We start from the raw sequence: 15274 nt of genomic DNA, 5'->3' as shown, positions 1-15274 counted from the left end.
TGGAAAAGCTAATTTAGGATATTTAAGTAAAGAGAAACAATTTTCATGACTTAGCCGTCTACTGAGTTGCCCACTATTCAAATGGATTTATTTCAAGTCTAATTTTTATTTTCGGTGAGGCAAAAATAGAAAAGAGAAAAGCTACCTAGCAGGCCAGTCTGCACTGGGAGAAAGGAAGTAGAAACTGAAGGCAGACGGATGTTAATTTCCAGATAGGTGTGTTTTTATGAGAGGATCTTCAGGAGCAGGAGTCCAAAGAAAGTCAGCAGTTGTAGTCCAGAGGAATGAGACCCACTAGAACGGTCTAGTTCACAACGGGCCTTTAGAGAACTGCCTCCCCACTTTCCAATCTGGGAGTGTCACCATGATTTATTGAATTGCACACTGACTGGTAGTGCAGCCCTTCATGTTCAAGTCTTTAAGTCTTTCACCTGTATGGGAAGAATAAGATGTCCTTAGGAGAATCATGGTTTTCGGCAACTGCTCTCCACCCACTTTCCCTCATGGCTATGCGGCATGTGGCCTAACCATTCTCTTTCATAGACCTTCCTCGGTAACAACTCTGCCTCAGAACATCCAGACCATGACCCGCTAACTGTTGTCCCAATTTTTCAGCTGCTTTTTAAATGTCCCAGTTCTCTCTCCTCCTTCCCCAACTTCCTCCTTTGTCCTCAGTTTTTTGGGACCACCAGTTGTATGATTAACATTACTGCTGCATTGCTGGATAACCTTTAAAGTATGAATAACGGTAGGTAACTCTGTCTTTGGGGTCAATACCTTTGTCCTTCTGTGATTTGCTTCATAAAAGGAAAGAGATCATTTTGTGCAGAGACATCTTGTGCAGATTGCAAAACAAAAGGGCTTATTCCCTCACCTGTTCAGGGGCCAAATTTTTACTGGGATTTATTGATTCCTCAACTAGGGTTCTCAGAGCACTTCACTGAGAATAACAAATCTCTCCTTGCAGTATTTTGGACTACAGTTTCCATAATCCCTCACCATTAGCTGCCCAGGGTTTATGCCAACATCTGAAGGCTGCCAATCCTTGATTTAGAGAAGGAGTGGCAAAGCGTAGCTTGTTGGCCTTTGCACATTGGGTCCCTTAGCTGCAGCTCTTGAAACCCTCTAGAAACTTGAGTTCCCCCAAAATTGTTAAGTTGAGGGTGTGATTTTCAGGCAATGTTTTGCCTGACCATCAGCCAAAGCACCCACAAATGCAGTGATTTGTCTTCCATACCCCACCACCACAACTCGCCCTCTCCAAAATTAGGAATTGTTCCCAAAAACCAGTGTCACAAGAGTGAAATATGTTGTCCAGGGGAGGTCCGAATTAGCAGAAGGAATGTGAGCAAGGTATAAGGAGGGGAGGACTATTTCTGCAGAAACAGATCCACCTGAAGATTTGCAAAGTGAGATAACTGAAAAGTCAGGTTGTATACTCTTTTACAATTCAGAAACATTAACATCTTAGATAACACACATCCTCTGTGTTACCATTCTCAACACCTTTGAGCTGTCTCCAGAGATAGCTATGTTTGCCCTTATCCTGTGATAGGAACCTATGGCACGCATGCCTCTCTGTCCCGTGAACCTTTCTGGGGGCACACGGAAGAACAGGAGGGTGCAATGAAACAACATCTAGAAAACTATGTACATATCACCCTGCACTAGAGCTAAAAATTAGCTGTTGGAACACAGAGGAGAAATATTTTGCATTTAAAGTCGACTTACCAACATAGAACGTGTAGAAACTTCAAAGCAGTATTCCTCTGTTCCTGTACAATCAAAACAATAGGGTTGCATGGAACGGTCCAGAGTAACAGGCGGAACGTTTTCCATTCAGTTTTGTCTCCACGGGCAATACTGAAATCAGGAGAAAAAAGAAAGGTTCCCGGGATCTCCAGGATAAGAGAAGGATGAAACACTGGCACATCAGACTGGTTTAAAAGACCAAAAAGGCTCCAGATTTTGTTTCCTTTGGTTCTGATTTATTTTGGGAAACATACATGTTTGTTCACCCTAGAATATTTTCTCATCTCCCGGTATGATCGGACACCTTTATGCTAGTTCCCTGGATGGTTTATTTCAACCCTGTATAACTGCAGAAACAACAGTAACAAAATAGGACTGTAGTTTTTGTGGGTTTTTGGGACTTGTGGCCATGTTCTAGAAGAGGTTATCCCTGACGTTTCACCAGCATCTGTGGCTTTGGGCATCTTCAGATAATGCATTCTCTGAAGATGCCAGGCACAGATGCTGACAAAACGTCAGGAATAAACTCTTCTACAGCATGGCCACATAGCCCCAAACATCCACAAAAACTATGGATGCCGGCCATGAGGCTTCGACTCACAGAGACTTTCAATCCATCTGAATGTGCCCGCTGGTGGCTAAAATATTAGCATGCAAAAGGGTTTTGTACCTTTGTGATGTATGGGAGAGAAGAAGTTTGTATCAGCCAATTCATGAGAAAACAAAGCAGAAACAAAGTCAGAGAGTAGTACTTTTCTCCATGCCCTTACCACATGATGCCATAGGTGCTTAGTCCCCTTCTCACTGGAGACAGTTGTAAAAGGGTGTGTTTTGTTGAACTGATTTTATCCAGCTAGCAAAGGATGTGCTTTCACACCATCTCCCACAGAAAGAGAGCTGAAGTGCTATAACATCATGCAGTAGGCATGGAGAAAGCCACTACTCTCTGCGTCCATTTCAGCTTTGTTTTCTCATACATAGACTGAAAGCTTATGAAAGTGTGCATTACAAACTTCTTTCTCCAATACATTCCAGTGGTGCTTTGGATAGACTTGAATCATTGATGACCAAACAGCCAATATCTATAAAAAAATTTTTTGGCATTTTGAGTAGATGTGAAAAGAAAAGAGAGGGATTAAGGATAATTTCTTGCGAATTAAGAGGCAGGGTTGATTTTAACCAGCCTGGCATAGTCCTTCGAGTGCTGGCTACAACTCTGGAGAACCAAAGGGTCATTTCCACCTCCTTACATTTTAGCCACCAGGAATACTGAGCCAAGAAATAGTAAGAAGAAAAAAGAGAGTACAAAGGAAGTTCATGCACTTACATCGAGGATAACTTTTTGGCAGGTTTCTCTCTGCAACAGACCAAACTTGTTTGTAAGACTTTTCCCTGTCCATATTCATGTGGCTGACGGGGAAATTGCAGATAGTAGAAGTTTCACCGCCTTAGCTATCGTCTAACCAACCTGCCTCTTCAGGGGATGCAAAGAGGGAAAGTATGGTCAGAGGCAAGCAAAATCTTCATCCGCAAGGAAGCATGTGGTGTGGCAGATCCATGGTGAATGAGGTGTCGTTCTACTTTAGCAACCAGTCATCCAGTGGAGAATAGTTGTTCTGATATCAGAACTCTAAAAGAGTTATCCATCTATGAGACCCCTTTTGGCAACTGAATTCAGGCTCACTAATGCATATTTTTTTTGCGATTGGTATTTTCTCATGCAACACCATCCAAACACAGACATACATGCCCACTTGCCAGCCACAAAGTTCGGTCATAATTAAAACCACAAAAAATAATTAAATGGGCACAAAACATTTCAAGTGTTGAAAAATTGGTCCTGCTTCTGCTTCACCACAATCTCTCTTGTAATGGATGTGAGATCTAAGGAGCAGTTTGGCAATCCCAGGCAGACAATTTCACCATGCCCAAACACTTTGTGTCAAGCAAATCCCAGAACTGGTGTAATTTTTTTCAGCTCATGAATACCTTTCTTTAAAAACCGAAGAATAAAGATGTAGGAGAATCAAAAGATTTTGCTTGACCATGAAAAGTTCACCTGACATTGAAAAGGCACCAAGTGGCTTTTTCTGATGAGAGCCACTGAAAGTCCTTCACTTTATTAGGCATTAGACCATTATTTTTACAAAAAAAAAACAACCCACTCCTTGTAGAACTACAAAAAGAGACAACGTGTTTGTTGATATTATGCCAGCTTCTTTCTGTCTGGATTGTCGATTTGGGACTTTTTGAATGGGCATTGCACCTGCTTGGTGAGCATCTGCACTTTAACCATCCACACACCAGTGTTATTCATGAACAGTACAAAACGTCACCCTCTTCCCCCAAGAAATGAGAACTGAAAATGGACTAAGTAGGAAATGTGCATTGCATTTACATTTTCATATAGGAAATATAAACAGCTTTGCCTGACATTGCCCTGTCCATTCCCAGCTCAAGTTCATTGTCTTTCACACCTACCTAAAGTACTTTCAGCCAAGACAATGACACAGGTATCATGGTCAGGAAGACAGGTCTTCATACTTCCATACAATTCTTGCCAAACCCAGAACAAACTTCACACTCCAGGCTGCACCTGGAAGAGGAACGGAGGGGGAAAGAAGCTCTTTTTTTTGATGGATATAATATTGTGTCAAACAAATGTGTTAAACAAAAGTGTCATGGTTGAATGTGTCTCCGCTACACCATCTGCATCCCTGTTAGTAACAAAACACCAGCGAGAAGCTATGTATTTTCTTTACTTCTTCAGTGTCCTATAGGTTTATGGTCACACAACATCATCAGGATCCTGCTATGCAGCTAAACTCACAGAGAGCAATAGGCTCCATGTGGTGCAAGTTATGCAGCCAGGATGTCAGGTGGTCTGTGGCACCAGGATCTTCAGTAGCTCTATGTATGGTGGCATGGCATTGACCTCAAAGGGGATGCGTAAGGAACACAGGTTTGTCCTGTGAGCATATGGTTAGGCTGGTGACAGAGGCAAGCGCTCTGAAGCTGAATCCAGGCAGGTGTTCTTTTCTGGGTGTTGCAAAGGGAGAATTGGCCCTTGTGTGCATTGCCCATGCCTCACCTCCAGCATGTCCATTGCCCAGGACAGACTACAGTGGCTGTTTACTTGCTAGAGTGATGGCGGAGGCAAGCTGGTGAGACAAATTAGAACCTGCCTCCCTTCCGTGAAATTTTCCTTCATTCTACAAATTCTAGACTTGCAGTAACTTAAAACTTCAGAATTAATTTTGACATCCAAGAAATGGGCAGACAAAGTTAGTCAGGGCAAGCAAACACAGCAAATGTAAGGTTTCTGTTGTGCACAATTTTCAGTGCCTTACTCTTTGCAATACTGGAAGAACTGGAGGAAATTTTTCATTGGTGGGGGGAATTGCTATGGCGGGACCATGCTACATTCCCATTGTGTCTTCCTTCTCAGACAGTAAATGGGTGCTGGAGTGCACCAAAAGGGAGGAAAGGATGCAGGACTGCTCAGTTGGAGCATTGTGCTTCACCCACATTATATTGGATGGCAGCCATAATCAGGCAGCTTTGGTTATGGCATAGATGTCAATCCCATGGAAGAAAGGGTTGATAAACTCTAACTGCTCTCATGTGCTTGCTTAGGTTGTTCCGTGAGGCCATCAGGAAACCCCATCAGTTGCTCTGTGTTACAGGAAGAACTAGGGGGTTTCCCCTATTCTCATTCATTTTTCTTTTCATACAATCACACCAAACATGTCATACCAATCGATAAACAACCACAACATAAGTTCATAAGAGAAGAAACAAGACAATTCCACAACAGATGACCACTCCTCTTACCTGTCCTTAAAACACAAGGAAAAGGATGAGTCTTGGTGGAGCCCACATGGTGATAAAGAATTCAATCCTGAAAGAATTAAGGCATGCAGAAACAATCGGTGTCTCTGTGACAAAGCAAATTCTCCAGCTCAAAGGAACCTTGATGACATCCATAGAAAGTGTGAATGCCAGTACATACGTACCTGGGAAAACTAATCTTAATGTCCTAGAACTATGCAGGAGCTTCAACATCAGAAACCTAAGAAAGCAGAGAAGTGAGCTCAGATGGGGAGAGGAATACACACTAGGCTTCAATGATTAAAATAAATTAAGTCAATTATAATCTATGCCATGATTTGTATTGTACAGTAAGATGTTTCAATGGTTTATATTGAAGACAGTGACAATTATATTAAGTTTGGATTAGTAAACTAGAAAAGTTTAATTTGACATGATTTACAAGATAATTTGGAAAAGATATATAGGTGGGTGAAGAATTCATACAGAGGTCGCGGATCAAGAAGAAGTGAAAAGAAAGTGAAGGTCTTAATTAGCTCCAAGTCTTCAAAGGAAGGAAGTATTATGTAATGAAGTAATTTTTAAACCATTATGGTTTAGTCCTGTAATTTCCTTTTGTGTTGGGTAATTACTTTGTTATATTCTATTTTAAAACTAATAACATATATCTATACATAAAGTGTCTTTGTTTTGTTGATAGCTACCTGAATGCTCAGCCTACCTCAAGTAACTGTCACTTGGGTCTCCGCGATTCCAGTTCTCTTAAAGTGAAACTACCTTTATTATCACACTCGAGTAACATCTCCCTTGGGGTGCAGTGATAGGGAAGACCATGGAAAAGAGGTAGAGGATTGTCACTTAGCTCAAACTGCTTCTATAGGTGCTGATTTTTCATAATGCGTAGAGACCACAGGCCTTTGGGGCAACTGCGGGGGGGCCCAACTTTCAGCCCACAGAAAGGCACACTCCCCTGAAACCTTTTTAATGTAAGAATCATGACAGGGTGGTTTTAGATGGGGAAGGTGTTTTAGTTATGTTTTAATGTTTGTACGTTTTCAATGTCAGTTTTATATTGGCGCCTTGAAAAGTGGGCTGGAGGTGTCCGTTTTTCTTCCAGAGGGACGCCGCAGCAGCAAACCGCGTGGCGTACCTCCACAGTAAAAAGAACCTGGAAAAACTGGGTTCTTTTAAAGCGACCGGTGCATGTCACAGGTGTGCCATTGGCGCACATCACGAGTATGCCATTGGTGGTGATGTAAGTGGCATGCAGCGATGTCTATATGCTGCACGTTGCTTACGTCATGATGACAACCCTCGTATGGACAGTAGGCCGCCATTACAATGATGTCGCGACATGCTATAGTTAGGGACCATGTGGTTGATGCGCGGTCCCTAATCCTTGGCAGTATGTACCGGGCCATTGTTTTCATTAGGGGATTTTAACTGTTGTTGTTTTTTAATTTACTGTAAGGTTTTTTAAAAAAAGTTTCTATCTTGTGAGACGGCTTGGGTCCCTTCTTTGGGTGAGAAAGGCAGCATAATAAATAGACAAATAATTAAGTACAATTAAATAAATAATAAGGGACTCTAAACTGTTTATAGTTTCTATCCCTCTTTTCAAAAGAGCAAGTTGCTCCAAAACCACATTGATAAGAAAAATAACTCAGATGGCTGAACTTTGGTTTTCATGTAAATCAGTTCCTTGACCAACAGGTTGTGGGCTAAGAGGGGAAGAGGCGAGGAAGAGAAAATTGGGGTGCCCCCAGCTTGATCTGCCCAAAATCAGGGGGGTGGTGAATCAGGAAAAGTATCTTTGCTTGAATCTTTGCACACTTCTAGTGCAATCCACACACCCCTACTGTGTGACCCTTCTAAGTATTAATTCCCTGGCATCCCTCTCTATATCAACTTCTGTTGTAGTCTTATCTACCTCTGGGGGATTTATTCCACCAGTAGTCCCTTTGTGTATTCCCATCCCCGGCAATGAAAAAAGGGAGAAGAACAGAACTACACCCTCCAATATTTGAACAGAGGAAGCTTGGAGACATGTTTGGCCAAGCAGCATCAGAATGGAAGCCAAGTGGCAAACAGTATTTCTGATGAAGAATAGATAAGCTCAGAGAGGTTGCAGCAGTTTGCTTTATGGGAAAGCGAAACCTAACTCTGGTTTGGAGGCTGTCCAGTTTTTACTTGCTCTCCTCCCTTCCCTTCAGGCCTCAACCTACTGGTCAAACAAATGATTTACAAGAAAACAAAACTTCAGCCACCCGAGTTAGGTTTCGCTTTCCCCTAAAACACATGTTTGACCAGCTTGTGCTCCAAAACAAACTGAGTAAACAGCACTGGGTTCCTGCTGAGAAGATCTGGATTCCAAAGGGAGTGCCTCGGATGAAATTTCTCTCCACAGAGAGGCAAAAGCAGTTGTAGCAGTTGATCTGTTGTAGGACCCATTTATTTGTCTTCCTGGCCGTCTGCTGTACCCTCAGCACTCTCTTCCAGCCCCACATCTCAAACATATGTTCAACTGTGTACATCTATTCTTAGTTACTCCTCCTTCCCAAAGTGACCAAAACCCAACCTGACCAACTATAGAGCCACTGAGCCCCAGCCGGTCCATATCTGCAACAGAGTGGAGGGTATCACAGAAGTATCTGGGTTTGTTCCTATATTCAGTCATGAAGCAATTACTTTGTCTGATGTGTTCTGTCAGAGTCCTTCAGAAATTTCAGTGGCTGATGTAAAACATTTCATGTCTGGCTACAGAGACATAGCCAGATGCTTCTGCAATTCTCCCATCCCTGTTCTCCAGCATGGCATGAAACAATGGAGATGGGGCAAAATTGGGTGACTTCGTGGTAAATGAGGTGGGGGTTAAACAATTACACTTTCTATTCTAAAACTGTGCCAACCAGTCTAATCCTACTGATGAATGATGGGAGAGATCAACTTGCCAGGACCCACCCAGAACATCTCCTTTGGCTACTGGGTGCCAAGTATGTTAGAAGAACATCTGTGGAATAGCAATTCATCAGACAAAATCTGCATAGGTATATTCTTTATTTGTCAGCAGAGTGTTCAATGTTATTTTGCAGTTAGAGCATTCAGTAACATGGGGATAAACTTTCTGATCATAGGTTCCATGCAAAATTTCTTTATTTCTCTTTCTTTTTTTTTTTTCCCGAGCTGCTGTTTTGTTTCATTACAAATTTCGCACACTTTGAGCTTTATCTAGGACTCTTTTACTGCTTGCTTGCTTGCTTGCTGTCGCCCGAACATTGGCAGCATCGGTCTCAACATTTTGCAGAAAGCTTCTCAGCAGGTAGAAGGTGCAGAAGAAAGAACTGGCTCCACCAGCTATAGAGCCGAGCACAGGTACAAAATTACAAATTAGTTCAACCATCGTCAGTGTATAACAAAACAAGGATTTTGACAAGAGGCCAAGGACCACCCCTGGATTGATGTTTTTGGGCATGGGAGTGTTTTTTATAGCAGATCTCAGTTCTTCAACAGGCTTACCAACACGATTGGCCAAGATACGCAGGGAATCTTCATCTAAGCCAAAGACCCTGCAGAAATGTATCAGTGCTTCCGCTAATATGAAAATATCACAAGCAAAAGAGAGGCCTGGAACAGCGAAAGTTCCCACAAAGCAAGACAGGAGTGCTAGCTTCCATGTCAGGGTTTTCAGTGCCATTTTCTTCTTTTTAATAATTTCTCCTGAGAAAATTGGTGAAGTCAGGATGAAGGCATGTCTCTTGAGATCATCCAGCTCCTCCTCCATGGTGTCATGCAAGGAAGGGAAATCGTACAGGTTCAAATCCCACCGTGACATCAAGAAAACCCTTGGGGAAGAGTCTCCTGCCTTTTTCAAATTTTCAGAGCAGTCATTCCTTATCTTTTCCAGGGTTTCATCCTCTCTGAAGTTCTGTTTCTTTTTTTCTGACTCAACATTGACATCTACTTTTGTGCGCACGTAGTAAAACCTCTTCTGCATTTTCTGAATTTCGTGTGCTAGCATGAAATCATTCTCAGTGAAATGCCCAGAAGAAACAATGATGAAAAAATCATACCTGCTGAAATTAACATTCTTCAGATATTGCTTGGCTTTAAATTCTCGTGTTCCAATTCCCGGCAGGTCCCATATTGTTACTTTGGGGAATATGGGATGTGGATACGGCTTTGGTTCCATTGTTGTTTGTGTTACCCCAGTCTCAGCTGACTCTTTTTCATAATCGGTCATAGCCCTCAGAGCATTGGTGAGAGATGACTTGCCAGCTCCTGAACGCCCAGTGATGGCTATGTCGAGTGTGGCATTTTTCAGTAAAGCCAGTTCCTGCTGGATATTAGCGATGACATCTGGGAGATCATCTTTTTCCAAAGCAAGTCTCAATGTGTCGAGTTCAATTTTTAAGACTGTTCTTGAAATGGCACTTCCCAGGAAAGGTCCTCTCAAGGGTTTATTTGTCCTAAGAAAGAAAGAAAGAAAGAAAGAAAGAAAGGGTGATTGCTAGTTTGCCTTACCTAATTTTCGAATAATCTTTTCTTTTATCCATTTGGTGTTACGCTTCCCCAGCTAAGAAGCTGCATGCGATCAATTTTGTTATTACTGATCCTGCCTTTATGATGGCAGCTGGGGACCTTTAAACATTTTATTGGCCGATTGATCGATTGGTTAGATTTATCTTCTGCTTTTCTAGCAAGCGGAAGTCAAGGCGGTTTACAATATCAATTAAAACAGAACAGCTAATGCAATCTGGAGTGCAAAGTTTTGAAAGCTGAGCTTGGGAAGATAGTGAGATGGAGATTCAGGCCTGTTACAGACTGCCAAAATAAAGCTGCTTTGAGTCTCTTTGGAGGTATGCTATTTAAATGATGCATGGGTCCTAAGAGTCCGGAGGTCGTGCCAAATCCACACTCCATTCCTAAGCACTGGAGGGCAGCTTTGGTGCAGCTTCCGGATTCTTAGGAAGCATGCATCATTTAAATAGCATACCTCCAAAGAGACCCCAAGCAGCTTTATTTTGGCAGTCTGTAACACACTAAAGTTTCCCCCTATATATCACCAGTCTTGGACAGGCTCATATGGGGCAATACAAGCTTTCAGGTGGTCAGTATATAGGGATGAATGGGTCCATGCTAGAACTGTGAATTGTGTCCAGAAACAAACCAGCAACCTATGGTGCTGTTTCAGCAAGGAATTTTTATACTCTCTATATCCAGTTGTTGATATTCAACCATGAATCATCTTCTGTTGACATAAGGAGCTCCATTGCTGGAGTCCAGCTTGGCTTCAATTTAAAAGCCAGGCTGAATAGTTCAGGAGGAAATGAATGCTATTAGGGGAAACAATAGATTTGTAACTCAGTCTACAAAAACAGAGTAACCTAATGTACATAGAAGCCTGGCTGCCAAATATTACAATAGTCTGCTCAAACAGGCTGGCTATATATACTAATGCGTATGGAATGACGAACCCTAAAAACATCAACAAGGCAAAGGGAACAATGCATCTCAACCAAGAGATGGCATTGCCTTTGGGCAAGAGGCTGGGAATCACATCCCTACTCAGACATAACAGTAACAATAATGGGGTAGACAGGGTCTTCATCTTCCAACATAAAGAGACATAGGAATAATGGGATATAAAAAAGGTTATATTATATAGAACAATAATATTGTGTAACTATCATCAGCAACAACAACATGTTGTTTTCATGTTAATGTGCAGATCAATACTGAAATCAGATTTTGGCCTTATCAAAATCCAACCCACCTGTCATATCTCTTCCCTTTTAGCTCAAGGGGCAACTTTGAGGCACATCTCTTGAAATCATTCCATTCTTTCCACAGGGCCTTTTGAAGAAGTGGGAAGTCATACATGCTCAGATCCCATCTTGATATTAGGAAAACCCTTGGAGAAGTCTCTCCTTCCTTGGTCAGATTTTCACAGCAGTATTTCCTTATCTTCTCCAGGACTTTGTCTGCATTGAAATCGGGGTTCTTTCTTTCAGAATTCATGCTGACATCTACTTTGGTGCGTACATAAAAGAACTTCTTTTTTATTTTCTGGATTTCACGGACGAGCAGGATGTCCTCCTCAGTGAAACGATCTTCAGAAACAATGATGAAGAAATCATACTTATAAAAATGCATATCCTTTACATATTTCTTTGCTTCAAATTCAGACGTTCCAATTCCTGGTAGATCCCACATTGTTATTTCTGGATGTACAGGGTGCACATATGCCATCGGCTCCATCGTACATTGGATCACATCGGTCACAGCTGCACCAGCTTCCTCATCTGTCCTCATACCCCGCAGCGCATTGACAAGCGATGATTTGCCAGCGCCAGTCATCCCTGTGATGGCAATGTCAAATGTGATGCTTCTATGATTTGCCTTGACATCTTCATCTTCCCTTACTAGTGTTTGTTTTGAACCTGCTTTACCCATGATGACTTCTTGACTGTAAAAAAGACCATTAATATTGTCAGTGTTGATGTGTTTTGCATTAACATGCTGATTTAGGTTTGTAAGAATAGTGATCTATGAAGGATAGAGAATAATAATAATAATAATTATTATTATTATTATTATTATTTATATACCGCTTTTCCACAGATCAAAGCGGCTAACAAAATACATAAACAAACCAAGAGGAATATGTTAACCAATATACACTAATAAGTCAGCCTTTACCTTAACTGAATACAATAAGTTAAAACAACCCACACTAACAATAAACAAATTTCTACACCTCCAATCTGTCGCACAACTATCTAACTACCTAACGCACTACTGACATGCCAAGATTTAACATTAAAACAAGGAAAGAAGATGCCAGGCCTGCGAACCCAAGTTTGCTCATGAAGGTTGAAATCCAGAATGCCAAAGGTTCCAGATCCAGAAAGAACAAAAATGGGTTATGGAATATTCCCTTTTAAGATAAAGAATATTTTTTAAGGCAAAGTGTTAGGAGTTTATCAGACAAGGGGAATTGGAGGTATAATCCAATGGCAATCTGAACGCAATCATGGGGTTTAACGTTATTGCGTGATAACCCACTATACGCAAATTCGGGCAATGGGAAGTCAGTCTGAACGCAATCATGGGATTTCACATTATTGTGTGATAGACTGCTACATGCAAATTCGGGCCATGGCGTGCTGTTTTCGGGCAATGGGGAGCCAGTTCTAACGTGATGCGCATTCACGTAATTGCGCTAAACTAGTGATTTTAAGTGAATGTGTTCTGGCCCCACTTTCTTTTCATTTGAATTTAAGGGAAATTCCTCCCATTTGATACATTCCATAGTATATTTATAACCCTCATATATTATTTTTAAAAGCAACGCAACAGTTACTGTAAATGTTTATGTCGGATTATGCATAGTATGTCACATCTACCTCATTGCAATCCCTGTTCTGGTTTCCTTCCAAAGTTCTTCTTATGAGAATGAGTGCTTTATATCTGCTCTGAACTATGAAGGACTAGAAAAGACAAGAAATCGTTCATTTATGTTGATGATCTCCCTCTTTTCCTGGGGGGCTTTTGTTAAGTCATTTGATTATGATTGATTATACTTTATATAGCGTGTAGATTTACACAGTGCTGTACATACAGACGATAAAATGGATGAAAATGAAACCTGCCAACGACTTACATTCTACAAATATATATATAAAACAAATAGATAGTAACAAGATTAGTGTCCTCATAAGTCCTCATAAAGTAGCAAAAGTGTTTTAATATATCAAACGCTGCGCTGCTGTGCCAGTCCAAGCTATGCATAATGCATTTATATCTTAAGTGGCAAACTGGCTTTCAATGTGTAAAAAGATGATAGAAAACAATCAGCGTGGGAGCATGGAAATTCAGGAAACAAGGGGAAGAAAACTGAATGAGGAGAGACTGACTAACCTTGAGCATCCACAAAGACTTGTTTTTTGGAGCTAAAGAAACAGTGGACCTGTTTAATTTCAGGTGGATGGTAAAGGGCTTCCCTTCACCCTTCCGAAACTGTCTTTTCTTTGCCTCCAGTTCAGGAGAGAGTACACTTCTCACTATGAAAATGAAAGTCCAGTTGGTGTTTTATAGGCTGCAGCCACTACACTTGTATGGTCCACCCATAAAGGAGGTGGAGGGAATGGATTCCCACAAGCTACAATCGTATCACAAGGAAATGAATTTCCTAAGCACCAGTTTCTTTTTATTTTCTAATAATGCCAAGCATTCAGCCTGACAACGTTCTCGTAACTAAAAACAAAAGCTTTTGTGTCAAATCTTGTGCAACAAACGTCGGCTGCATGATGGAGCGAATGGCTTCCAAACAAGTTGCAATCATGTCACAAGGAAACGAATTCCTTAAGCACTGTTTTTTTATTTTCTTGTCATGCCAAGAATCTTCAGCCCAACAACATCCTCATAAGTACCTAATGCAATACTAACACGCCAAGATTTAACATTAAAACAAGAAGGAAGATGCCGGGCCTGTGAGCCCAAGTTTGCTATGAAGGTTGAATCCAGAATGCCAAAGGTTCCAGATCCAGAAATTTGTGTTGAACCTTGTACAACAAAAGTGGCTGCATGCTTTTATTATTCCTTCTCTCCCTGGAATGGAGGGCTTGTCCTGACATTAGACAGAAGGAGGTGGCCTCTTGGGCAGTAAAACCTTGAGGACTGGGGATGTGGGTAACATCTGGCTGCCTTGCACCCCCAGTGTTTCGCTGCGGGGATATCATTTCAGGCAGATAGTAGAATAGAGATAGATAGATATGATAGTAGATAGATAGATAGAGTTGGGGGGGAAACCCCAAGGGCCATCCAATCCAACTTCCTACTAGGAATGTTCCACTACTGAAGAGGCTCTGAGAAGACAGTATCCAACCTCCATTTAAAAACCTCCAACATGACGGTGGACTTTACACCCGTTCTTTCAGAGAAATTCAACCAGGCAAACCAAAGAGAAAGAAATTCTGGCATTGGTTAGACCCAACTAGAGGAGACCACTGAATTAACTGTTGGAACAAGTCAACACTTAATAAAGTCACTGTTCGGTTGGTCTACTTTGTGGGACTAACTAAACACTAGGTTTCACCCCAATATCTTTTCCATTGGAATGGGGTCCAGCATTCTGTGCTAAGAGTATTCTTCTGGATTGTCATCTAGTTATGTACTCCCATTTCTGAGATCTCTTATTGGTTTCCTATCCCTTTTAAATTCAGTGCCAGCTTCTGTTTAAACCTTTAAGCCCTACATGACCTAGCTGACCCCTGTCTTTCTGCCTTATCTTTTTTACCAGACTGTTCAGAATCTGCATTCTAGAAACTCAAAACAAGCTTGCTCTGACTTGAAATACACAAAACATAAATCTCAATTTTTGGAATTTTTGTTTAAAAGTCTTTTGTAATCCTGTATATCTGACATGAGGTTTGGTTCCAGAAACCCCTGTGGATACCAAAATTCCAGATTCTCAAATCCCATTAATACAATGGCATAGTAAAATGGTACTCTTAGATAAAATGGCAAAATCAAGGTTCCTTTGGGGAATTTAAATATTTTTTAAAATTTTTCAAGTTGTGGATCTTGAATTTGTCGATAAGGGGTCTGTTGATATGGAGAACCAAGTTATAACTGGTTATGTTGCATTGTTTGTTTTGATTTGTCTTGGATTTTCTGCCTGGTTGTGTTT

General features: G+C 41.3%; 1 protein-coding gene across 1 annotated transcript; it reads right to left on the bottom strand.

Moving 5' to 3' along the window:
• Window positions 1-8635: 8635 nt before the first annotated feature.
• LOC121915260 (interferon-inducible GTPase 5-like) lies at window positions 8636-12108 on the bottom strand. Its single transcript, XM_042439309.1, has 2 exons — window positions 11357-12108; window positions 8636-10049 (listed from the first exon to the last, which is right to left on the bottom strand). Exons 1-2 carry the CDS (start codon window positions 12034-12036, stop codon window positions 8783-8785), a joined length of 1947 nt encoding a protein of 648 aa, XP_042295243.1. The 5' UTR covers window positions 12037-12108; the 3' UTR covers window positions 8636-8782.
• Between the last annotated feature and the right edge of the window lie 3166 nt (window positions 12109-15274).

This window comes from Sceloporus undulatus, chromosome 9 (assembly GCF_019175285.1).
Source record: "Sceloporus undulatus isolate JIND9_A2432 ecotype Alabama chromosome 9, SceUnd_v1.1, whole genome shotgun sequence".
NCBI lineage: Eukaryota > Metazoa > Chordata > Lepidosauria > Squamata > Phrynosomatidae > Sceloporus > Sceloporus undulatus.
This window is presented reverse-complemented; position numbering and strand designations above follow the sequence as displayed.

Bases quoted from the DNA above. Each gene is read 5' to 3' on its own strand.
- LOC121915260 (XM_042439309.1), bottom strand. From the start codon at position 12,036: ATGGGTAAAGCAGGTTCAAAACAAACACTAGTAAGGGAAGATGAAGAT. The intron at 10,050-11,356 runs GTGGGTTGGATT...TTTCTTTCTTAG, and splicing joins AAAGGGAAGAGATATGACAG to GACAAATAAACCCTTGAGAG.